This window comes from Archocentrus centrarchus, unplaced genomic scaffold, assembly GCF_007364275.1.
Source record: "Archocentrus centrarchus isolate MPI-CPG fArcCen1 unplaced genomic scaffold, fArcCen1 scaffold_26_ctg1, whole genome shotgun sequence".
Taxonomy (NCBI): Eukaryota; Metazoa; Chordata; class Actinopteri; order Cichliformes; family Cichlidae; genus Archocentrus; species Archocentrus centrarchus.
This window is the reverse complement of record NW_022060256.1, coordinates 329,826-356,564: the sequence shown is the minus strand read 5'-3', so window position 1 is coordinate 356,564 and position 26,739 is coordinate 329,826. Positions and strand designations below refer to the sequence as shown.

The following is a 26,739-nucleotide window of genomic DNA, read 5'->3' as shown; positions in this document are numbered from 1 at the left end:
AGGAGCAGCTTACTGTGGCGGGTCTGTAAACTTACTAAAAACATCATTTACTGTTGTTGATTGAAAATTGAAACTTTAACGATCCATCTTGGATATGAAATGGTTCCAGAATATAAGAGAGTTCTGCTCAGAGATCCAAAGCAGCAAAGAGACACTCACTGCCTGCTTCTTGTGGGACATTAATGTGGATTTTCTCTACGCGCTTGTCTGATGGGTGTTTGTGTTGGAAAGTTCCCTCATGGCACTTCTGAGAGAAACCTCCACACTACAAAAACATGCTGGGTGGTAAAAATGTCCACAGTAGTTGGTGGGACGTGATCAGCCGGTCGACTGGGGTCAAGCAGCTACCTTGGTTTCCCATTCCTGGAAAAAAAAAAAAATGGAGACACAGTGAAATTAGTGATGGAGGTTCCTCTGAAAGCTGTTCTGCAGTTTCTGCACGACTTGTGTAGTTTGTCTGCTTAGCATGTTGAAACACCAAGATTAGCACTGAACACAGTAGAATGGGAGGCAGAGCCTTCAGCTTTCAGGCCCCTCTTCTGTGGAACCAGCTCCCAGTTTGGATTTGGGAGACAGACACCCTCTCTATTTTTAAGATTAGGCATAAAACTGGATCAGGTGACCCTGAACCCTCCCTTAGTTATGCTGCAATAGATCTAGGCTGCTTGGGGGGTGTGTGGGTCCCAGATGGACTGATGATTGATGATGAGTGTTTCTTCACCACCATTGCAACATGTCATTAACTTTTTGTCTTTATTAGTCTCTATTGTCTTCCTGTTAAAACGCAGTTCTTTCTCCCTACTGTCACCACCTGCTGCTCATAAAGGACCATCTGATTGTTGGGGTTTTCTCTCTAATATTGTTGGGTTTTTGCCTTGCAATATAACGCACCTGAAGGCAAATGTTGTGAATCACTGCTATTTAAATAAAACCCAGTTGAAAAAAGTTATAAATTTGATTCCTGGAGCACATCACCATATAAAGACATCAGTGACAAGCTCATGTCAGCTCAGCATGAAAGTAAACTTGTAAACTTAGCAGTCAGAGCTGTCTGAAGCTTTACAGCTTTTACACAGTAACGTGTGACAGAAAATGAGGAAAAGGTCACTTTTAAATATCTAAAATATGAAAACTTTGGTGCAGTAAGCAGCAGCATCGCCCGGTACATCACCTTCTTCCTCTGGAAAACTTTTCCATGTTCGATGAACAATGCTGAAGGAGCCCGTCTCAGGGAGTTTTTAGCCGAAGCCGTCCGTCGCAGCAGAGGGTTCAGGATGCCAGCCTGGAAAAACAGAGACCAGCAGAGGTTACAGCAGAAACCAGTGAAACCAGTGAGCAGGTTCAGAGTAAAAGCTACACTTAAAAGTTGAATTGTTGGCAGTTGAACAGCTGTCTTAGCTAATTATAGGCCAATCTCCAACCTTTCTTTTCTCTCAAAGATTCTTGAAAGAGTAGTTGTAAAACAGCTAACTGATCATCTGCAGAGGAACGGTTTATTTGAAGAGTTTCAGTCAGGTTTCAGAATTCATCACAGTACAGAAACAGCATTAGTGAAGGTTACAAATGATCTTCTTAGAGCCTCTGACAGTGGACTCATCTCTGTTCTTGTCCTGTTGGACCTCAGTGCAGCTTTTGATACTGTTGACCATAACATTTTATTACAGAGATTAGAGCTTGCTATAGGTATTAAAGGTACTGCACTGCAGTGGTTTGAATCATATTTATCTCATAGACTCCAATTTGTTCATGTAAATGGGGAGTCTTCTTCACAGGGTTCTGTGCTAGGACCAATTTTATTTACATTATACATGCTTCCCTTAGGCAGTATTATTAGAAAGCACTGCATCAATTTTCATTGTTATGCAGATGATACTCAGCTTTACCTATCAATGAAGCCAGATGACACACATCAATTAGTTAAACTGCAGGAATGTCTTAAAGATATTAAGGCCTGGATGACCTCTAATTTCCTGCTTCTAAATTCAGATAAAACTGAAATTCTTGTTCTCGGCCCCACAAATCTTAGAAACATGGTGTCTAACCAGATACTTACTCTGGATGGCATTACTTTGGTCTCCAGTAACACTGTGAGAAATCTTGGAGTCATTTTTGACCAGGATATGTCCTTCAATGCACATATTAAACAAATATGTAGGACCGCTTTTTTGCATTTGCGCAATATTTCTAAAATTAGAAACATCCTTTCTCAGAGTGATGCTGAAAAGCTCATTCATGCATTTATTACTTCTAGGCTGGATTACTGTAATTCATTATTATCAGGCTGTCCTAAAAGCTCCCTGAAAAGCCTTCAGCTGATCCAAAATGCTGCAGCTAGAGTACTGACAGGGACTAGAAAGAGAGAGCAGATTTCTCCCATATTGGCTTCTCTTCATTGGCTCCCTGTTAAATCTAGAATTGAATTTAAAATCCTTCTCCTCACATACAAGTTCTTGAATAATCAGGCACCATCTTATCTCAAAGACCTCATAGTACCATATCACCCCAACAGAGCACTTCGCTCTCAGACTGCTGGCTTACTTGTGGTTCCTCGGATACTTAAGAGTAGAATGGGAGGCAGAGCCTTCAGCTTTCAGGCGCCTCTTCTGTGGAACCAGCTTCCAGCTTGGATTCGGGAGACAGACACCCTCTCTATTTTTAAGAAGAGGCTTAAAACTTTCCTTTATGATAAAGCTTATAGTTAGGGCTGGATCAGGTGACCCTGAACCATCTCTTAGTTATGCTGCTATAGGCCTAGTCTGCTGGGGGGTTCACATAATGCACTGTTTCTCATTCACCTTATTTACTTTGTTTATACTCCACTCTGCATTTAATCATTAATTGATATTAATCTCTGGCTCTCTTCCACAGCATGTCTTTCTCTCCCCTCAGCCCAACCGGTCGCAGCAGATGACCCCCCCTCCCTGAGCCTGGTTCTGCTGGAGGTTTCTTCCTGTTAAAAGGGAGTTTTTCCTTTCCACTGTCGCCAAGTGCTGCTCATAGGGGGTCGTTTTGACTGTTGGGTTTTCTCTGTATTATTGTAGGGTCTTTACCCACAATACAAAGCGCCTTGAGGCGACAGTTTGTTGTGATTTGGCGCTATATAAATAAAATTGAATTGAATTGAATTGTTGAAGCTAAGCTGCAAAGCTCTTAATTGGATCTCTCACAATTCATTTATGCACCTTCCCACCCCTACCCCCACATCTAGAAGTCCTGGTTCAGTGTTTCCAACCTGAGCACGCTCACTGTAGATGGCCAGGGACTGTCTAAAAGAGGTGCGCTTGTTTTGCTTTGTGGTGGATGCCAAGTTCATCTCTGACCCTGCCCTCAATGGCACCGCCTTCCCGCCAGTCAGCTCGAGCTTCTGAACGCTTCGCTGCACTTCAGCCACCTTCCTGTCTGAAACACAGAGCATCCACCCGCTCATCCATCAGTTCCACCCATGACGTTCCATACACATTTATCCATGACAGTTCCATTTCAATTTCAATATTTATGCACCTGTAGGTCTTTTTGGCACTTCTTTAAGCAACTGATGCGGCTTTAAAAGCCAAAACTGATTTTTTTTTTTTAGGGGAAAGTCAGTTTATATTTAAATAGTGCCATATACTAAACATTCTGAACCACAACAAGATTTCATGATTAATAAAATCACAGTTAAAACTTTATTTCAATCCCACAATCTGTGTGTAAATTGCTGTGAAGAATTTTATGTGCAGCAGTCACACAGTGTATATGTTAAGGACTTTTGTTAAGAAGCCCTTTTTGGGGAGGCACAGCACAAATGACAGACTCGGACTCGGCGAGTCGGCGAATAAGGCTGCACGCTGTCTTCTCAGACTCCTAAACAATCACGTTTGTTTTTCCAAAAGAGGAGTCGCCCCCTGCTGGGCATTACAAAGAATGCAGGTTTAAGGTTTCATTGGTTTCATTTATCAGAAGTTGGTTTGTGCACTTCATGCTGGCCTTTTCTGAATTCCAGCCTTTTAAGACACTTCGAAGGAATCCTATTTTTCTTTCAAAATAAAAGCCCAGAAAACCTCCTATAGGAGGTAAAGTCTTTGTAGTTTATTATAGTAATGACTTACTGTGGCTGCTGAGGACAGTGTTGCTGTAGGTCACAGAGCCTTTGGACGACACCGAATCCTGACGGCCCTGGAACTAAAAGACGACATGTGGGTCATATGTTATGAATTATTCCATGAAAAACCTGAAAAAATCACCCTCCAGCCCCTCAGAATCAGCTGATGTGTTTATACAATAACTTAAATAAATTTAAGGAAGGTGAAGTTTACTTTCATACTATGAAAATGTTCTCTGTGATTGAATTGCCAGAATGTTGAAAAACCCTCTTCAGGACCTAAAAGCATTTGATCCTGAAGAAGCCCTGAGCTGCATTCACGAGTGTTAAAATATGACTGCATTAAAAAATGATATTATCCTAATAAGGGTTCACAGATCCTCTCTCTGTGCCAGGCATAGTTTTATGCAATGTCGAATTTTACACAGACTCCATTATACCAAGGCACATGAAGCGAAAATGTTTGATACTGAGTCCCTCTTATGCAATCGATGCCAGCAAGATACAGCAAACTACTTGCATATGTTCTGTAGCTGCCCTTCCTTGAACTCTTTTTGGATGGATATTTTCAAAATTCTGTCTAAGGTGACTGGCCAGGTCATTGACCCTTAGGCCTTAGTAGCCCTCTTCAGTGTCTGGCCTTCCCCACCCAGTCTTTCTCCTATGAAAATAAATCTAATAGCCTTCATAACTCTGCTGGTCAGGAGGCTAAATTTACTGATCTGGAAATCACCCAAACCTCCTACCCATTCGGCTTGAGTGCAGGAAGTATTTTATTTCATTAAAGTGGAAAAGATTAGACGGGTAAGGCATCAACTTTGTTGGATTTTCAAGTTAGAAACTGCAAGAACATTTTAATATGAGGCAGCTCACATATCTAAAAGTTTTCCTTCCTTTTTTGTGTTTGTTTGTTTGTTTTGAACATATTCAAATGGTCAGATATATATTGCTACTGTGGCAGCTTTCTCCTGGTGATCTGATGGGGATAGGTGCCAAGGGGATGGGTAGGGGTTTTTGTTATAGATGACTGTCTTTTCATATATTTGTTATCACTTTGAATCCTGATGTTTTCTGGTTTTCTGTTATTTGTTATAAAATCTAATAAACAGAATTTTAAAAAATGATTTTATCCCCCAAAGTATCAGGGCTAGAAGATGAGCCTGGTCTCTAATGTGAGGTGAGTAAAAGGAGACCTTTTATAACCTGCTCTAAGCAGCGCTCCCACATGCTGACATGAGCCTTCAGAGTTTACCCAGAATGCACTTTGTGAAGTTTCCTCCAGTGAATGATCAGAAACGCTGGTTTCTGCTGCTCTACGTCACAGACATGAAACTGCTGCAGGTTATTCAGACTGTCGTAGATCCATCACACTGCTGCTCACAGAAGAAAATCATGCTGAACAAACACAGATTTAGTCTTTAGACTGCGATACTTTGAGCTGGTGCAAAACTGGTTTGGTAGCAGGTTTTAACTGAGCTTTAATGGTTTTTTCAGTCCAGAGAATTTCTTGTTTTTCAAAAATGCTAGAAAAATTGGGCAGATTCAGTTAAATTAAGCCCCAAATTTCCTCCCACCTCCACACACCACAAGGACTAAGCATCAGTTTGTGCCCCTTCTTTGAATCTTTATTGAGCACTCAGAATGGGACCTCTTATTCAAACCAGGTGGAGCATAAATATTACTGCTTGGTAGGTAAACAGTGTGCATAATAAATATTATTACTTTATTTTTTGGCCTTTATTAGATACTGCACAGTAAAGAGAGAAAGGAAAGTGGGGGAAAAACACGCAGGAAAGGGCCACAGGTTGGACACAAATCTGGGCCACCCACACCACAGGTATATGGTATACCTGGTCACCTGCTCATCCACTGAGCCACCCTGGTGCCCCCATTACTTTATTTTTGATGCTGGGTGGTGATTATTTCTTTTCAATCTAAACGTCCTTCAGCTCGGTCCGTACCATGTGCTCCATGGTGTTGGAGTAGATGGGCTGGTCTCGGCACGGCCCACTCAGATGGAAGGGATCATCCATGTAGGTGTTGGAGGTGGGAAACCTCCGAGTCTGCAGCCCACTGAGGAGGAAACAGAACCACATCAACCAGGAACCTGAGTCACCACACAAGTCCTTCAACTCAGGCGGTCTCCAGGCAAATGAAAGGAGCCGCATATGTGGGGCCATCAGAGCATCAGCAGGATGTGACGCTGCTCCAGGGAAATATGAACACTGATCATATAATTAGGACACAATAAGAAACTGTGAAACTTGGAAAATGCCAAAGAAAAAACAGAATGTTCAAATAAACATGATTAAAACAGTCTAATGGCTGCTGACCCACTGACAGCTCAGCACTCACCACTATCACACAGCAGGAAGTATCCAAAAAATCTCCAAATAATAATTCATAAAAATTCATTTTAGATATTAATATGTCTTCATATGTATATTTGACTACTGTACTGACAGCATGTGATCTTTGTATTTTTTCTTATAATAAATACGGATCATTATTATTATTATTATTAGGAAAGCAGTTGGTGCTGGTGCAGTTTCAGCTTTTCATGAAGATAACATGAAGAGGTTACCTGGTTGAAAAAAAGGTTCATGGGTTGGTGCTGACAGATTCTCGTACCTGAGGGTAACACCTGTGTGCTCCTGTGTTTTGTTGTCATGGTGACTGTGATATGCAGCGCTGTCCTGCAGCAGCTTCAACCACTGCTGCTTTTCCTCTGAAGTGCTCACCTGCAGGAAGGAAGGACACATTAATGAATAACAAGTTAAACTGAATGAATTCTCACTTCCTGATCCACCAGCTCACCTCCAGCACTGCCACCTGATCATCGAGCATGCTCAGTGTTATCCTGTAGGAGTAGCTGGTGTCAGGCCCGGGTTTGACTTCACAGCCTCTGAGCTGGATGGTGTATTGAGGCGAGCGTTCCTTCTTCATCTCCTCCTCCTCTCCGAACATGTTGAGGACTCCGACCTCCACCTGACACAGTAAACTCTGCCACTGACAGTTCATCAGCACATTCAGGAAACCTGCCGCAGAAAAACGCCACAGCTCTCACGTCATTCCAGGTGACCGCGTGAACAGAACTCCATTTAAAAGCTGCTGAATTTAAGGACTTTGTGTCCTGTTGCTTCCTGGCATCCATTTTCAATTTTTCCATTTGCAGATATTCTATTTCATATATTTCCGCCTTAACTTTTCTTATGGTGTCACAGTCAGAGTGTAAACTGGTTTAAAGCTCTTTCTGCAGCAGCTATTTTGACCCAATTTCCACCTCAGTTTAATAACTTCTCTGTAAACACAGAGGAACCGTGACTAATGGCTCAGATGGAAGATGATGTTTGGTCTCTTAAACGTATAAATTGCTCAGCTTCTTCATCTGCATGAAATTATGGGCATAACAAAGTTTTTCAGGGGAGGAAACATTAAAGTAAGAAGTTATTGCATTTTTCTTGTTGCACAGACAGTAACTGATGCTGAGAAGATTTTTGTGAATTATGTTTAGTTAGCAGCTTGTTAAACATGAAATTGAACAGTAGATGCAGCTGTCCACACAGCTTACTTTTTACAGATTTAGGCCTTGTGCTGTGCAGTGCCCCCACAGCTAGTATCCCCACCAGGGGCCACTACAGAAGGAGATTTAGAGTTTGTTTTCCTGAGCTGAGTGTGTTGCCTAGACTGCATATAAAAGATGGACATAGTTTGTGGCTCTGAAGCCAATGCTGAAGTGTCTTAACCCGGCCTTCTTTGTAATGACCAGCAGGGGGCGACTCCTTTGAGTTTATGAGGAAATGAGCCAATTGCTCACCTGATCTCTGAGTTCAGTAAACACCTTCCTGATGAGTTTATGATCTCAGTCACTACACATTAGAGTCAGAAAGGACCAGAAGCAGGGGAGGGTCTAAGGGCGGGGCTACACAGTGACTGGCAGGTTGCAACACTATGACTAAGAAACCATTCCTCAGTTTCATGGTCAGATCCACCCCTCATTTGTGACATCTAATTTCAAAAAGCTAACATGGTGACCAAAACGACCTTACTAAGTGACAGATGATGTCACGGTGGCTATGTCCATCTTTTATATACAGTTAGTTTCCACCTATTTTTATGCACATTTTTTATTCATACATTTTAAAAAAAATGAAAAGATTTTTAAAAACTATAACAGTGACAAAAACAAGAACTTTATTTTGAGTGTTTCCTGGAAATTCTGGTAAGATTTGTGTGAGTGATGTAAAACTGAATTATGTGTCATTTATAAACAGAACTCCACTCAAACACTTCATTGTGTTTGGGCCAATTTTTAACAATCAAAGAGCTTCATAAAGACAATTACTGCACTTTATTCTCAAAGGAAAAACCTGCTCTCCTTTCAGTACCTTTGTTCTTGTTGGGGGTGAAGAAAGATGAAGGTTTCTCCTCATCAGAGTCAGTCTGGACTATACTGGACTGAAGGAAGATAAACAGTATTAACAGGAAATACGTATGCAAGCATATTTATGCTCCTTCATCTGACTTCTCTAGAGCCAACATTTTATGCTCAGATCTGCATTTATTTACTGCTCAGTTTACAGGGCAAGTTCATGATTATTCAAGCTTTTGAAAGCCTTTTGTGGATTGAACAGGAGACATTATTAGAGGCATTATGGGTAACAGAGAAAACAAGTGGCATCATGCAGATCTAAGAGTAGAAAAAACTGTGATAAACTGAGAGTATAGAGCAGCGTGCAGGCCAATCTTTGGGCTCACAGAGATTATTGTAACTCTGGACATGATTAATGTGAACATCCACCTCTGGAACAGGAAGTTTGTTTGTTTGTTTGTAATGATCTGATTCATTATGAGTACAGTACCGTATGTGTGTCTTACCCTGCAGGACAGCAGCTGGTCTGATTTATTCAGAGATGCAAAGCTGTGCATCTCCATATCACCTCCAACGCTCACCTCCTCGATCACCTACACACCAGATTCCAATGAATAAAAAAATATTTGTAGGTAAATAATTGGAGACATTTGTTTTCAGACTGAGTGAAAGAAAGCAGGGAAATGTGCCAGTTAAGTTAGAAAGTGAATAAGGAATCTTGCAGCTCTTGAGTCAAACGTGATGTTCAAAGTCATGTATATGAAGATGGGCAACATGACACGTGCTTCTGGGCACCTCTGGGGTGGGGAACAGGCTCTGACTGAGCTTCCACACCAAACACCAAAGTCTGACTGCAAAATGTTCCACACCTTGTGGGAGTCTGCAGGTTGCTGACAGGTACGGGCAGGCAGAGTCCCAGCTTTGGCAGCAGCTGAAACAAAAACTTGGATGTCGGGGGAATTCTGTCTGACTGCTGAGCAAGGCATTCAGTCAGCCTAGGAAAACCATCGGCGCAGTCGGGAGGAGAAGCAGTTCTCTGACTAAACTTTACACAGTGGAGTTGGAGTGCTGCTGACCTCAACTGACACAGAGTTGGAGGGTGAAAGCAGGGTCTGTGGCAAGGGGAATGACTAACCCACTGCTGGGTCTGAGGTGCCTGAAGTGGTTGTTAAACACTTCAGTGGCCAGGCCCCAGAGGTGGATAAGATTGGTCTTTTTTTTTTTTTTTGCAACAGTGGAGAGAAACAGGAAATGGGGGAAAGATACAGGGGAAGACATGCGGACAAATTGGCCAGGACACGAACCTGCGCTGTCTGCACCGCAATGCGGCATATGTATGTGGTCGCCGGCTCTACCACTAAGCCACCCAGGTGCCCAAGATTGGTCATTTCTGAAGACTCTGGATGTTTTAGGGCTGTCCTGGTTGACACATCTCTGCTACATTGCATAAAAGTGCCTCTAGATTGGCAAACTAGAGTGGTGAATCCACTTATTTTTAAAAAAAATCCACTTATTAAAAAAAAGGGGGAGGGGTAGCCTTCCTGGGAAGATCTCTGCCAGGGTAGTGGAGAGGACAGTCTACCTGCCGAAACCTCAGATTGAGGAGTAAGAGCAGTTTTTGTGCAGGATGTGAACACTGCATTGAATTCTTTACCTTCTTAAAGATAACTGAGAGTGCATGGAAGGAGTTATATATGAAGAGGTTAAAGTTGGTTTATGTTGTTTTCCATATTTGCTTCTGCAATGTGGAGCAGTAGATGTAGAAATCTGAAGGGTAGGTGTGTAAAAGCACCACATGCAGAATGTGAAATAATTCATGATTTGTATGTGTTGAGTACTGATGACCTTCTTCCACTCGTCGGCCTGCTGGAAGGTGCTGTAGCCCAGCACCAGCGTCTCGGAGCCCAGTAGCACCAGTTTGAGCTGGTGTTGGATCTTCTTGCTGCTCTTTGACTTGTAGACGAGCTGACAGCCGCGCAGGCTCAACTCCAGCTGAGGTAGCAGGTCCCGAGCACACTTATAACACTGACACACACAAACAAAAAGTTACAAACAGAGGACAAGGAAAGTCAAACAACCACACGTTTGCTCACAAAAAGTTCAGCTGAGGTGTCTTAGAGAGTGAAATTTGGATACAGCAGCATCTAGTGGGTATTGGAGGGACTGCAGTTGGGTAGGTTTGTGACTCTGCTTTGTTTTGTTCCTCACCAGCAGCACGTCGTTCCGGATGATGAACAGCTCTTTGCTCCACTGTCCGAGCCACTTCCTCCTCCACAGGTAACCACACAGGCGGGACTCTGGTGTGGGCTTTAGGCAGGGCTGTGAGGCACTCCATTGGATGTAGTGAGCCCTGTCCTTCATAAACTCCTCCCCCTCATCATCATCATTGTCTTCCTCACCGTATGACTCATAGTGACTGCTGTCTGACTCTGCCTTCTCTGGAGAAAGGAAGAGGATCGTGTCTGTTTGTGTTTTTACATCATGTTCCTGATTTCTCTTCATGTGTGTTTGCAGATACTGTACCAGTGTTGGACATGGTGGTGTCAGCAGCTATGTAAGGTTCTGCCTCCTCATATGTATCTTCATCATCATCACCTCCTAGACCTCCTGGAGGGTGGGGTAGCACCTTGAGGCCCTGCATCTAAAAAAAAAAAAAAAAAAAAAAAATAATAATATCTGATTGGGTTCATTCAGAAATCCACAGCTCTTTGGAAGAAGTTAGTTTGAAGTCTGAATTAGACAAATAAAGCTACAGGTAGATTGTTCAGTTCACTTCAGGACTTTCCAAAGGGTCACTCATTAAATCTGTGTTTCAGTTTTCTCTCTGAGCTTTGATTTTATGGTGACATTTTGATGAAGCCATGTGAAAAGAAGAATTTAAAGGACAAATCAGACAGTGAGCTCCAGTGAGGCAGTGGTCATCGATCCTAAGAGTCAGATTAGGGTTTGGTAGGATCTGGTTTACTGCTGCTTATCTCATAACGGTTTCCAAGTGTAAAAAAGTGTCTATATTCTCGTCTTCCAACGTTGGTACGAGACTTTAAATTTACAAATTTGTCTTTATATTTAAAGGTAGGATTTAAAAATTCCTGCTTAGAAATAGTTTAAACCGTCCAATATTAAATATGTATTAGGTTACATTTTTGTGGTTTAGTTTATTGGTTGGTTATCTGGCTTCTTGGCTGGTTGATTGGTTGGTAGGTTGTTTATATGAGTTATTTTGATATTTATTTGGGTTGATTGGTTCTTTTTTTCATTCATCCATTTTCTTCTGCTTATCCAGGGCCAGGTTGTCGGGGCAGGAGCCTAAGAAACCCAGACCTGCCACCTCCTTCAGCTTATCCAGGGGAACACTGAGCTGTTTCCAGGCCAGCCGAAAGATATAGGCCCCGTTTACATTTTGATGCGTTTCAGCCTTCCGTTTACACGGTAGCATTTCAGAAAGGATCGGCGTTTACACGGTGATGCATGAAATGATGAAAACGATGTAGTTCCCAACCCAGGCCACAAGTTGGCGTTTTTTTCTTTGCAAAGCTTGTTTACGCAAGACGCGCATGCATGGAGGGATACAGTAGGAAGCGCGGCAAATTGTTCATTATTTGCAAAATGGCCAATGTGAGAGGTTTTGTCTGGACTGATGATGAGGTTGGATCGCTGCTGCACACAACGCTGAAATACAAAACTGTAAAAACACAAGAAAAGCACAAGAAGCACTCGTGAATTCGCCGGTACTGTTTAACAATTTGTGCATGTGCGGAAAACTGTGGCCGTCGCAACCATATTGCACATGTGCGAGTCACCCGTTTTCAAATCTCCCTGTGTTCAACCGTTTGCTTGACAATGCAAGCCAGTGCGTTTCTGAAATGCTCCACTCTGGACCCCGTTTCCGAAACACATCGTTTTCACTCCATTGTCATTTTGAAACGGTGTCGTGTAAACGAGGCCATAATCTCAGCAGCGTGTCCTGGGTCTGCCCCAGAGCCTCCTCCCAGTAGGACATGCCCAAAACACCTCACTCAAGAGGTGGTCAGGAGGCATCCTAGTCAGATGCCCGAACCACTTTAACTGGCTCTATTTGATGTGGAGGAGTAGCGGCTCTCCTCTCAAATGACTGCACTTTTCACCCTATCTCTAAGGGAGAGGCCAGCCACCCTTCGGAGGAAGCACACTTCTGCCTCTTGTGTCCTTAATCTTTCAGTCACTACCCAAAACTTGTGACCATAGGTGAGGGTAGGGATGCAGATTGACAGGTAAATCGACAGCTTAGCTTTAATGCTTAGCTCTCTCTTTACCACAAAGGACCGGTGCAGCATCCGCATCACTGCTGACGCAACCCCAATCTGTCTATCAATCTCCCGTCACTCGTGAACAAGGCCCAGAGATACTTAAACTCCTCCACTATGGGCAGAAACTCGTCCCTGATCCAGGTATTCCCCCCTTTTCTGGCCGATGACCATGGCCTCGGACTTAGAGGTGCTAATTCTTATACCTGCCGAGATTCTGAGGCCACCAAGGCGGAAGCCTTCCACCACTCAGCCGCTTCACCTGAGTGTCCAGAACACACGGCCGCAGATCTGATGATCCAATTACGATATCAATCATCAATCTATAATCTAGGGTGTCCTGGTGCCATGTGTACTTATGGATATTCTTGTGTTATATAATAACAGAACATTACATGGGTTTAGATCAGGCTGGCCTTTCCTCCCAATCACAGTGAGACCTGGAGGGTTTGTTTGTTTGTTTGTTTTTAATTGGTTTGATGTCTATTTGGGTTGGTTTGTTGTTCATTTGTATTGGGGGGCCTTTTGTGGAGAGTTGGTTGTCTGAGTGGTGCGCCATGAAGCAAGATTAAAGGGTTACGGAGCTATGCTGAGTATAAAGTCACTTGTGCTCACTTCAGAGAGCTTTGTGACCATTTCAGCTCTAAGTTATTTGGTTGTTTATCTGCTCGGTTGGTTGTATGAGGAGTTTGGACTGTATGGTTTTTTTTCCTGTAATTTATTCAGATCTTATGAAGTGAAAGAGGGAAAAAGAAAAGAAAGAGCAAAACAACAAACATTTTAGTTTTCCTTCTTTTTTGTTAAGATGATCTTCCGTAGCATGCACACGCTTACAGTATCATTTTAATATTGGTGAATCTGAGGTGGATTTAATCATGTTTTTCAGCTTGAATGTGTGTGTGTGTGTGTGTGTGTGTGTGTGTGTGTGTGTGTGTGTGTGTGTGTGTGTGGGTGTGTGTGTGTGTGTGTGTCTGTCAGGGAGTGACAGGAAGTTCAGTGTTTACATATGAGGCCATCTCTCCTCTATCTGTTGTGTTATTGGCTGAGAGCTGTACAGAGGGAGGAAGTGGTCACCGATGGCGGCTGATTAGCATCTGGTCTACGTGATGGATGGATGGAAAACACACACACACACACACACACACACACACACGCTGAGTAACGCTGCCGTCTCCTCCCAAACCTCAGGAGGACTCGGTCTGTCATTACTGACCCACATCACAGAGCAGCCTTCTCCTCCTTCTCCTCCTCCTCCTCCTCCTCCTCCTCCTCCTCCTCCTCTCTGTCTCTGCTGAATCTACTTTCTGCTCCACTTTTCTTTGACCTCAGAAGAAAAATCCTGAGGTCAGGAAGTGAAGCAGTTAAGGGACAGAATTTTTTCCTTTCTAGTAAAAGATGCTCCTAGAAATCAGTGTTTACATTTTTCTGTTACATGGGCATCTGTATTGTTATTCTAGGACATCCATTTTCCACCCATCAGTCCGGCGTCTGCTCCTCTTCCTCAACATGAGGCCTGTGAGCAGCACTGATGACCTGATCACAATATTCATTAAAACATGTGCAGTGAAAAATAACTTCAGGGACTGCAAAATATTTCATTCATAACTGCTACACATTATGAAGATCTTCCTCAGACATAAATAATATACACAAATCTCACACTCTACCTGTTCAGGTGATGACTTGGTCACCCTTCACAGACAGAATAAAGAAAGAAAATACATTAATGTTTGTTACTTTTTTTTCATCTCATGTAATTTGGCTTTGACCCCATTTTGCCAGTTTTATTTTTTATTTGGGTATATATGTAAATGATTTTACATTTTAGTCTCATTTTTCCACAATTTATTTTTATTAATGTTGTTTGTGTTGATATTCTATCTTTGTTTTCTTATTGTTTTATATGTATTTTAATATTTAAATTGTTTATATTACTTTAATATTTCATTTTGATATTTTTAATATTTTAATATTATTTTGATATTTATTTTTATACAATTTTTAACTCACATTTTTATTGTCAATTATGCATTAAGCATTTAATTTAATGGTTTAAAACATTTTTTCTTTTATATTTTATTATTTACTTGTTTACACACAGTTTTCTTTTTTGTTAAATGTAATTTAATTTAGTTCGGCAGCTTTTTTCGTGTGTCGCCTTCAGTTAAGCTGCATGTCTTCAGCTCAGTGGTGGAAACCAGTATGACCAGTATGGCCGCTGACTCACCCCATTCCTCAGCCAGGCACACAGGTCCTGATTTAAGACCAGCTCGGAGGACCGGACACCTTCTGGACAAACAAACAACAACAAGTGTCCTCTACATGACAATGACAGCTTTATATAAAATAATATAATAAATATTTTATTGGTTTTATTGTTTTTATTGACTGCATACAGCAAAAACATTGGCTACATCTCTAAATGGATTTAGATTTTCCTGTTGTGATTTATCAGAGCTTTCATAAAATCCTCATAATTACAGTTCGTAGGTTGACCTGGACTCTGTTCACAAGTAAGCAAATCATAATTATGATGAATCTGAAGTGTTTGAAGGCAGAATTCGCCAGTACCTGTCACAGGTGTATCTGTCAGCTCGGTGGTAGGAGACGATGACGGACAGCTCATGATCATGTACTCAGCATCTTCCACTGAAAATGCAGCAGAAAACACACTTCACATCTCTGTAGGTTTGGTCGTACTCTGAGTATTAGCAGTATTTTCAGTACTGCAGTGTTTCTACCTGGAGTGTCATGAGTCTTCAGCTTGGACAGCAGCTCTGAGATGGATTTCTTCTGAGCCTGAGCGATGTAACTCAGGTTTTCCGAGTCCAGAACAGACAGGAAGGACTGCAGGTCCCAGATCAGCTTGGCCAGCACTAAAGACAGGCAGGCAGGCAGGCAGACAGACAGACAGACAGACAGGCAGGCAGGCAGACAGACAGACAGGTGAAAGTCTGGACGTCTCCTTGAGCTCATTAACTGGGAGGAAAATCCAGCAAAATACTTGATAAAATTACCAGCAAACCGTTTACAGACTTTATCTCGGCCTCACACTGAATCACAGTTTAACTGACTGCTGACTGAGAAGCGGAGCGATGAGTCATGCTTGTTAGCATACTCTCAGTATCTGATGCTGCTGTTTACACTCCAACAGACACACTGTCCGCCTGTCTTCCTCTTCAAGGCCTTTCAGCTTTGATTTCTACTCAAAGAGGAAATTGTGTTCAAAGTGTGCAAATTTGGCAGGTTTGCAGCATTTCAGATCACCTTGCACCATGGCATGCTTACAGGACCATATTAATATTTTTTGGATCATACTATAATCAAACTGCAACTTCCAGAATGAAAGACTCAAAGCTGCAGTTCCTCTGCAGTCCAGCAGAGGTGCCACAATGAGTCAGCGCCCATAGACGCATATGCTAAAACTTTACAGCATACATGAACATGTTTATAGCCTGATACACAAAGCTTTGATCTCTGTAGCTAATTTCCCCATTCATAAGCCGTATGGGAAGGATGTTTCTATAACTCACCTGTTTAAAGTTTGCATTATTAGGGGCGTGACCTCTTTAACTGACAGGTGGATGTAGCTGCTAGCTGTCTGCTAAGCTTCACCTCCGGACTGTGTTTGTGCTGTTGGAGCCTCTTACTTCACTCCACCCTATCACCCTATAGACACTTGTGGCTCCAAAAACTTGTCTGTTATCTAAAATGGAGGCTGCAAAATCAGGATTTATTTCTTCATCATCTTCATATTTTGGATTTTCATTTTCCTTCATCTTTATCATCTCCGTGTGGAGTGAGTTGAGTCCTTCACCATGTCTTTAACTAGATCCTAACTTGCATTTCTTGTTTCTTGCAGAAAGAGCACAGATATGAATATTCTCCTGCACGTCAGCCAGTGTGGGTTCAACCACCTCATAAGCTGCTTGGTTGGAGTTAGGATGGTGTTTTCTCATGGACTGTCTTTTCTTTGGTATGTTTGGACTGAATTGATGCTCCCCAGTTTTAGATTTGCAGGAATAGGAGTGAGTGCAGTAAAGGGCAGTGTCTGTCCCTGCAGTTGACATGAATGAACTCTAGATGTAATTAGTGGACCTCAACATAAATAACAGTTTGAGGACTAAATAGGAATATATAGTTTCCCAGGCACTAAAAAGTGCATATTTGCATTATTTCTTCCTGATTTTAAGAGAGAGTGTTCTCACATTCTCACTGTGGCAGGTGGGTTTTCTCCAGGTTTCCTCCCATAGTCCAAGCACATGCATGTGGGCGCATACATGAGACAGATAAGGTCCATTTTTGTTTTTGTTTCATTACATTAAGTTTAATAAGGAGTCATATTTTCTGAGCATGTAATAAGAAAAAAGAACAAGTCTCGTGTTTTCTGTGGACAGCGGGGCGTTCAGGTGAAGGAACTGTCTTTATTCTGTGTTAAACATTAGCAGCACCCAGTAGCTTATCAGTTTTTATCCTGTCATCAATTAACACGTGAAGGCCAGAAACATCTGCATATTTGTGTCGGGAAACATTTACCTGAGCAGGTGCGGTCAAGCTGATGTAGTGTATAGAACTGTTTAACCTTGTAGATGTAAAAGAAAGTTTGCTTCCTATCTAGTCTGAGAATGCAGCATATTTTATTATAATCAGCTGTGAAGGAAATATGATGTGTGTGAATGGGCTGATGTGTGTTTATATATGTTTTTGTCTGAGAGTGAATAATCAGCATCTTGTTTTGCTGCCTTTGAATGATTTCAGCGCTTATCTTCTGACGTGAAACAGAGTGAGTATTCATTCACACAGAGAGACAACAGCTTCATTCATAACATGAACACAGACGGACTTCATGACAGTTTTCATGTTTCATCAACCTGCTCTTAGCAAACTGGACACCCCCCATCAGCTCCTGTCTGCATGTTAAGAAACTCACTGAAATTACAAGAAAAAACCCCACAAGCATCAGCTGAAGATGACAGCAGTATATCAGGGTCATTATTAGGTTAACAAGGTTGCCTAATGTTCTGAGAAAAAGAAATGATTAAATCGTTAATTTGGTTGAAAAAAAACTTTAAAAAATGTGAAAACAGATTTACTGTATCTCTACCACCTTAAGGACTCCTAGAACCTCTTCAGTGACCACCAAAACCTCCTGATGGACCACAATGCTCCCCTCACAGACAACCCCTACAGCCTCCCTACTATCCATATAAATTACACAAGTCATGACTAGAACCACCATAAGGATGCCTAGAACATCCTAAGTGACCAATATAACCTTCTAAAGGAAAATTAGACCCTCTTTAACCTCCTAAAGGGGCCCCTAAAGGTATTCAAGTGCCCCCTCACAGACAACCTAATAATCTAATAGACCTCTATAACCTCCCTGCTATCTCCATACAGTAAGCTACACAACCACCATAAGAATTTCTAAAACATCCTCAGAGACCAGGATTACCTTCTACAGGATCACTGGAACTTCCTCATTGGCAACAAAACCATACAAAGGACCATAAGAGCCCACCACCATCCACAAAAGTCGTGACTAGAATCACCTTAAGGACACCTAGAACACCCTCACTGATCAATTAAACCTTGGAAAGAACCACCCTAAGCAGAAGTAAACTGTACTAATCTCAGAACAAGCTGAATTATCATCTGCGGGAGGCAAACATGTAAAAACATGCAGAGAAAAGCCTCCAAACAGCAGCTGATTGTCCCGCAGCTCATTCATAGAGGGCAGCTGAGTCCGTTCATGCTGTGAGCTGAGTGGGAGATGAAGGCTAAATGTTTCTGATTAACCCCTCTGATGCTGATTTTAAATGCTACTTATCAAACTGCTGCTGGTTTAAGCAGCGAGCTGCAAATTCTTCAAACACCCACAAAACTAGAAGAGCAACAACAACAAGAGAGAGAAGATACAGATGGCCACTGCTGGACGGACAGAAGAATAAAGAGTTCGTGTTGCTGAACGCTGCTTATCTGACCATCAGCTTTACTTCCTGTCTCAGGCTTTGATGCTGCAGTCCACACGTTCAGGCCTGTTTGCATCATTACTACATTAACTCGCATTCATTTCCTGGGAATTTTGCCTTAAACCATAATTTAACCAAAGCCATCATTGTGTCAAAAATAAATAACTTGATCGACCACAGTGGCACATCCATCTGTCACTGCAGGCAACCAGTTTGAACTAAGAATCACAGTTCCAGCTGAAAGTGACCACACTACAGTACGACTGATGTAAAACACAAAAACAATGCTGTCCATCATAACAATGATATCCTAACAGCATTATGCAGCAATTAGATTTAACCATGGAACAGTTTTAACCAATAGTGCCTTCCTTTGCCAATAGTCTATTTCTGCTTCCTGTTTGTGTTCGAGATACAAATAAGTGACTGTTATTGGGCATTTTAAGATCATCAAGATTTACATAAACCTATTTACCCACAGTGGATTTATAAGAATAAGCTCCTGTTCAGCTCCTGTTTCTCTTTATTTTGGTCCACTGTCACACAGTAAAAACAAACCTCTGCTGCACTAGCTGTGGTTTTGTTTCACAATCTATATTTCTGGTCTAACTGACTACTCAAAGCACTTTAGACTACAAGCTGCACTAAGCGCTACACACAGCGCCTTATTTTATCTACTTCACATCTACGACCAGTCCACAGACTTTGGACTGTGGAGGAGACCCACAGAGGCTGAACATGCAAAACTTGCAGTCCCTCTGCAGTCCAGCAGGGGCACCAGCAGTGACTCAGTCCCCATAGACACCAATGTTAAAACTTTACAGCAGAAATAAACGTGTTTACAGCCTGATACAGAAATTGCTTTGGTCTCTGTGTCAAAGCTGCTAGCTGTCTGCTAAACTTCACCCCAGCTAATCAGAGTCCCCAAACTGGTCCTCTGGACCGTGTTTGTGCAACATGGAAGCAACCAAAGCATTAAGAAAATACCCAGAAACCACTGGGTGAGGTGACATGGTAATTTTATATAAAATATGTAGCTGCCTGTAGAAGATGCTTTTTTCTGTAGCTCATGATCATATTCTGTAAGGAGAGTGTGTTCTAATCCATCCTTCTGCTGCTGTAGAGTCTTTATCACACTGATGTATGTTAGCCACACAACAATCGGAAATACCTATCTGTCCTCCTCCATCCTCCACCTCGACCTCATCATCATCACTTCCTCCTCCTCCTCCGGCTGCTCTCAGGAGACTGAGCTAATAGACTGTTTAGAGTTTGTGTGTTTGTGTCTTTAAAGTGTCCAGACCAACAATTTTAACATTTTTCTCCCATTAAGTCAGGCTATTTCCTGACCACATCTGCTAATCACTCACTTAAAGGAATATTCGGATCTTTACCAGCGCCTTCTCAAAGATCCGAGTAGATCTGAGGTACAAGAGGCACTGCAAATTTATGTGAAAAGCTTAAAAACAGATCTGAAAACAGGAAACAGATTTTACTTGTCTGCCATTAATCATCCCATGAACCCTGAACCTTATCTGGTGACCTCTTGGAGGGGCCCGACCCTATTTTGAAAACCACTAGCTACTGTATATAATGTAGATAAAACAGCCCCAACAGGACCATGCTGCTGAAATTTTGATGGAGTTTATTGCAAAACTAGTACTTAAGTTACATGAAATTGAACGTGTGTGCTTAAACTTGTTGTATAAGACATTTTGCTGATAATACTTGTTCTCTTCAGGTTTCTGAGTATTTTTTACTTGTTAAATGTGGTACTGTTACCTCAGGAAATTACCTGGGTACTTCTTCCACACATCAAGACAATTAGAATAGTTTAAAGTTGAAGTGATCAATGAAATCATCTCAGTTTAATCAAAGTCAAATCAAAGTTAATCAAAGTGACTCAGTGTTACTCACACTGAGAAAAATGCAAAGTAGGTACAGGTACTGCTTAGTGACTGTGGTGAGATGGTCAGCACGTTCAGCTGATTGGATGCCTGAAGCAGAGTCAGTTGAGGAAACAGCAGTTTAGTAATGTAAATGTTTCTGCTCTCTCAAATTTACCAGCCAGAAGATGAAAGAAAGCTGCTCCACACCCTGCAGCACACACGTTTGTACTTCTGTGTTTGTGAGGACCCTCCGAGGCCCTGCACAGGCCTCTGCCCTAAACCTGATTTTAACCTGAGCACTGAAACCAAATCCAAACCCACAAATGCCCCTTTAAGAGTCTGTCCAGCCAAAATGTCCCCACAATGCAGAAGTGTCCTCACAAAGTCAATAAAAATGCAGGTCCCCACAAAAATAGCTGTACAAGTACTCACACACACACACACGGCTCAGGCGGTGAGGAGAAATCCCATCTTTCAGTTAATTTAAGGCTTTGGTTTTCATGGTAAAGTAGCTTAAATCACTTTCAGCCTTTTCTAAACTTTTCAACTTGAGCCAATTATAGGAGCAGCGTGGCCCTTTTCTTTCTGTCACCACTTTCTTTGACTTCAAGCTGCTTTGGACACAAATACACAAATGCACAAAAAGGAAGGCACTGTGCTTCTCAGATGCTAAGGTAGAGAAATGAAAATGTTACATGTGGGGGTTCTGTTTAGCGATGTGAATATTTTAATATTGAATATTAATTTAGCGAGTTTAAGGTCTCACATCAGACACTGAGTGTCTGATCAGCCTGTCATTTCAAATATGGTTTATTTCCACCGCCTAAATGTTTTACACAGAATATGAAACAAACCTGAGGTTGGTTTGCTTTTTCAAAATGATCCTTTCTTGCAAAATATATGAAAAAACATCCTGACAGGTCAAATATAGTGCCACTTATTACAACCCATAGATGACCTTTAGTGACCATGTGAGGCATCAGCCAAACCAACAACATATATGTTAGTACAGTAGACTTTTTGTGGAGCCAGAGGAGACCACTTTTGGACAAAAATGTTGAGTGCTAAGTTATGAGACAATGCTAGCTAGTGTGGTTATCAAGCTGCATCCAAATGCACGGATACCTGCTAATTATTAATCAGTAACAGCCAAATAAAATCCTCAAATTTCACTCAGCAAACTGGAGCTCTGCCTTCTTGGACTTGGTCTGTAATCCAATGAAGTGCACAGCAGCCATATTATTGGTCAGATAATTGCATTAAAAATGCCCCAAAAGGCTTCAACAGCACAAACACAATCCAGAGGTCCAGTTCAAGGACTCCAGTTAGCTGAGGTGAAGCCTAGCAGACAGCTAGCAGCTACAGCTGATTGTGTCACCTGTCAGTCAGAGAGGCCACGCCCTTAATAATGCAAACTTTATTTAAACAGATGAGTTCTAAAAACATCCTCAAACGTACAAAGCAGTTTCTGTATCAGGTGGTAAACATGTTTATTTCTGCTGTAAAGTTTTAAGATGGGAGTCTATGACTCACTGTGGCGCCTCTGCTGGACAGCAGACAAACTGCAGCTTTGGAGGTTCAGCGGTAGCTGCCGGTTAGTGCTTGATTATAATTAATTGCAATTTTTTTCTTCATGGTGTGAAAAATGAAATAATGTGTTAATATGAAATACATTAAATTATATTGTACATTAAATATATTAAAGGAAGCATTCTCAGGATTAAATTAAATTAAATGAAATACATCAACTCTTACGTCTGATATCGGAAACAGTCTTTATATTTGGTGAAATTCAAACATCACGTTTTGTATGATTTCATGCATGTGAAACATTTTCTAAATTTTAATCATGTAAAAAGTATTTCAGGAGGAGGTTTTAAGCTGAGTCTTCAGATGAGTCCTGGTCTGTGCTGTGGAGGAATGAGTCATGGATCACAGTACCTTTCTGTTTGTCCATGGCAGTTGTCTCAGTGTCTGCTGATCCTCACGCTCATATCTTTGCTGAAGACTCCAGCGAACATCAAACAGCACACAGATTTCCTCCCGTGTCCTCCTCACTGAACTCGCTGTGTCTGCTCTGAGAAGCAGTCTGAGGTCTGCCAGGCGGCTCTGTGTGACCTCACCACGAGGGAGGAGAGGGAGGACGGGCCAGCACACTCATTATGCAGAAACCTTAAAGTGAGGTACAGGAAAAAAAAACTTCACTTTAACAGTCCAATACATGCACACCGCATAAAATGGTTGAAAATGAACAGTGGTATTATTATCATCCAGTCCACAAACACATTTAGAAATTATAGAAGAAGAAAGATGCCTGACAATAGTCTCTTTTTAGGGCTCAGCAACCAAAGCAGTATACTTAATTTTCCACAGAAAATCTGTGGAGAGCAGCTGGATTACTAAATTACTCAGGCCTGGTTTATGTTTGTTTGTTTGTTTGTTTGTTAGAAATGCTGTTCTTCTGAAAGATTTTTGAATGTTTATTTTATTTTTCTCTATTTCCATCAAAGTTTTTATTTGAAAATTGACAACAGGCACAAAAAACACTGAACTGGAAAAAACTGAACCTGGATTTGAACACTTTTCTACGGTGGCCCTGAGAGGCCAATTGCACTGCAACTTAAGAAAACACCAGCAAATATGTGCAGGAGTTAGATTTAATTGTTTCTGTGGAATTTTTCTTAAGATCTACCTGTCACATATTCAGGTGTGCACAGAGCTTGGCACAAAATAAAATTGAAAAATATTTTCTAGCTGGGACGACCTTTCTTGGTCTGACCTTTTAACCAGGTCCTTAAACAACTGCTTTTCCACCGTGTAACTGCATCAGTAACATCCATCCACCATGAGTTACACTTTGTATGGCAGGAAGAGCTGCTAGGTGCTCCAGCCACCCTGGTTGAGTTATTTGTTTACTTTTCGGTCACCAGCAACTAACGTCTCTTCCTTCAAAGCCCGAGGGCCTGTATTAAAAAGCAGGATTTTACCTTATCTGGGTAACTACAGGCTTAACCCTGGGTTCACTGTGTTATGAAGGTATGCTTCTAACCTCTAGATTGTAGATTAAAGAGAGGTGGGTATGAAAACATCGCCTATTGACCAGTCAATTCTTTGGAAATGTTTTGATGTAGACTGAATTGACTGTACAAAATCCAGTATAGGGGGTCAAACACATTTTTTCACAGGTTGCAAATTTTATCCAGAAGTTATGACGTTTCATTTTGGTTTGCAGAAGGATTTACCCGCAGCAGTCAATCAAATATGATGGTAAGGCACCAAAAAGGAAGTGAGCTTATATTTGAGCAAAGAGTTGGCCTATCAAGACCAAACTTCACAGTAGTTTTTCAAACCTCTCCCTGAGGTTGCACAAGGAATTTGGTGTCATTAAACCTTTGGAGGCGCTGTAATTGTGTTTTACTGTACAATTTGCTGGCAGATCGTAACACCACTTCCTTGCTCTTCTTACAACTTGTTTTCTTAGCAACTGAAAAAGTAATCTGATTACTGATTACTCGTTTAAAAAGTAACTTAGTTACTTTACAGATTACTTAATTTTAGATGTAACTAAGTTAGATTACAAGTTACTTTATTAGTTATATTCAACAGCTGCTGGTGTTGTGCCAAAAAGTGATCGTCTGTGTTTAAATTGTTGTAGATGACTTGTTGACCTATAATCTGTGAAGCATGTGTCAAAAATATCTCTTATGAATGATATCAGGTCATTTTGAGCGAGAAACAGCATTTCTGTCACAAGGTAGAAGCTACAATCAGTTTTTGGCAAAGTGACTTTTATATATTTTAATCAAGGTAAAAACTGTCATTGACATTAAAAATGTCTTTTTAAACGGAAATCTGGCTCAGAAGGCTGCAGATATCACAACAAATATAACATCACAGTTCTGTAAAGATGTGACATCACTGGTTGAGAATGTATCTATAATAACTAAAAATAGATTTATTAAACAACCTGGCTGTAGATCATATGTACACATTCAATGATGGCCTGTATATGTGCCGTTTCTTTATTATGGCATTTGTATGTGAAGATGAGTTAATCCAAAACTCACCTGCAAATAGAGTTATGGCTGTGTTCATGACAGCTGCTCAGATCGAGACCATGGTGAACCAGCTGGGACCCAGACAGGACACCAGTGAACTGCAAGATCGGTTGTATGTGCAATAATTTGCCTGTTTGTTTGTTTTTTCTTTTTGTCATTCTTTTTGAAAACGCAAAAACAATCTCAAGGTTTGTCAAGAGCATGCCAAAGCAACAGGTGGCTCTATAACCCTTACAGTGCAGAAATGTTGGCCAATCTAAAGTCAACAAACGCACAACTCAATGTCCCAACGCACACTCTGATACAAAAAAGGAGATAAAAACACACACCTTTCGCACTGAGAGACAAAATGTCAGTTTTCTTTGTCTGCATGTAAACACAGAACCCAATTTTTCATAAATCTTCTCACTGGCAGGAGCTTTTGAAAAGCTGTTTTCAGTTATCCTGAACAGCATTTATGTGTTTCTGAAAGGCCAAAATGCAAAGCTACATTTACCAAAATACCCATGTATGTGTGGAGTTAGCCTGAAGTTGGATTAAAGTGGTTTTTTGTACGTATATGGGACTTTTCTGCTCTGAGTATTTAGAGCTTTTTACTACAAACTTCATTCACCAGTTCATATGCATTCATTCTGTACCTTTAAGCTCTTTCTATCACACCCATACTCTCAGTCTGAAGAAGTAATTTGGAGTATCTTGCCCAGGGACGTTGACTGGAGGAGTCAGGGCTTGAACCAATAACCTTCTAAAAGTCCCACAAAATAAGAAAAAACTACTTTTCCTTCTCTTGAAGGCTGAAGACAGTTCCCGGGATGAAAAGCTGATGTCACTTGATAAGTAAGTGACTCTTGTTCTTTCATGGTTTCCTCTTTGTTGCAGGCTGTATCATGAAGACCCTCAGTATCACAGATCATTTAAAAATGAAGATCTTGCAAAGTAGATTTTTTAAAGTTGTTTATTAATACATTGTGCACATCTATTGCACGGAAAGTACAGAAAATACATTTCCAGGCCCGTTTGCTCTGGTGTCAGCAACATGTGCACTGCAATGTGAGCATGTGGAGGAATGTTATGTTCAGCATTGAGTTCACGGCGGTTGGATCCAAGTGTCAGAGTGTGGAGAAAATGCAGAGCACCTGTGCTGATTGCTGCACTTTTGGTGGAGGCAGAGTGATGGTGTGAGGCAGCATCCATCTCCCTCGCTGGAAAACAAGGCTTGTTATCACAGAGATATCAAAATGAGATTCTACGACCAGTGACAATCCTACAGTCATAATCTTTACAGTCAGGGCCTGAACTCTATCCTCCAAGATGACAGCGCTCACCCCACAGAGCGGGTTTATCAGAGAATACTTGTGGAATTTGGGAGTGAAGAGGATGGAATGGCCTAACCCCCTCTGAACTCTGTAGGATCAGCTTTGTTGGGTGTGCTGTTTGTGCCAGAGTGACCAACACAAATGCTGGTTGAAGAATGGGATGACATCCCACAGCAGTGTGTGACCAAACTGGTAATCAGCATGAGGAGGAGGTGCCAGGCTGTTGTGGCTGAACCCCGTAATTGTTAAATGAATGAATTGTTAAATTGCCAATATGTCTTATTTCTTGAAGATTTCAATCCTTCAATCCAATAAATGAAACCAAACAAAAGTCAGTAGCAGAATAAGCTGTTTGGCTTTGGCAGTGAAGTTTTCCATAGACAGAAACCACATAATCAACTCTGCTGTTCATTTTCCTTACAAATGTGGCTCCATTTAAGGGGAAATAAACAAGCTTTCCAACAGTTAAGGATTTATTGCCAAGATGCTGTTACAGCAAAGAAATAACTGATCAAATACAACTTTCCTCACTTTTTGTGCCAAGTTTATTTAAATGTAATAAAATGTTCACACACATTATTCCAGCTGATTCGTTAAATGCTGTCCTGTTGTTTAAAGCCAAGACGAATGGGGTCAGATGACCACACAGACGGAGGAAGCGGCCGTCACAGAGGAGGACCTGGAACTCATAAAGGAGAGAGAAACCAACATCAGACAACTTGAGGTGATTCTTGGCTCACTATTTCTAATAAACATCAGCATTAGCCC

General features: G+C 41.4%; 2 protein-coding genes across 2 annotated transcripts in view; one reads left to right on the top strand and one right to left on the bottom strand.

Annotated features, from left to right (window-relative positions):
• On the bottom strand, window positions 1–22,677 carry LOC115776044 (actin filament-associated protein 1). The gene is made up of 16 exons (XM_030723642.1): window positions 22,539–22,677; window positions 15,478–15,612; window positions 15,308–15,385; window positions 14,964–15,025; window positions 10,977–11,094; window positions 10,662–10,891; window positions 10,299–10,478; window positions 8,960–9,046; window positions 8,470–8,539; window positions 6,899–7,119; window positions 6,713–6,822; window positions 6,043–6,154; window positions 4,089–4,161; window positions 3,233–3,399; window positions 1,172–1,282; window positions 1–363 (listed from the first exon to the last, which is right to left on the bottom strand). Exons 1-16 carry the CDS (start codon window positions 22,552–22,554, stop codon window positions 337–339), a joined length of 1,797 nt encoding a protein of 598 aa, XP_030579502.1. The 5' UTR covers window positions 22,555–22,677; the 3' UTR covers window positions 1–336.
• Window positions 22,678–24,678: 2,001 nt separating this feature from the next.
• LOC115775869 (transcription factor 7-like 1-B) overlaps window positions 24,679–26,739 on the top strand; it is a 7,595-nt gene continuing 5,534 nt past the window's right edge. Inside the window, exon 1 of the mRNA XM_030723386.1 lies at window positions 24,679–24,767. Within this exon, the coding sequence (XP_030579246.1) occupies window positions 24,679–24,767 (89 nt within the window). The remainder of the gene's footprint in view (window positions 24,768–26,739) is intronic.

Coding starts and splice junctions, on each gene's coding strand:
- LOC115776044 (XM_030723642.1), bottom strand. Junction 10,892..10,976: donor CACCACCATGTCCAACACTG/GTACAGTATCTG, acceptor TCCTTTCTCCAG/AGAAGGCAGAGTCAGACAGC. Junction 3,400..4,088: donor CACTGTCCTCAGCAGCCACA/GTAAGTCATTAC, acceptor TCTGTGTTTCAG/ACAGGAAGGTGGCTGAAGTG.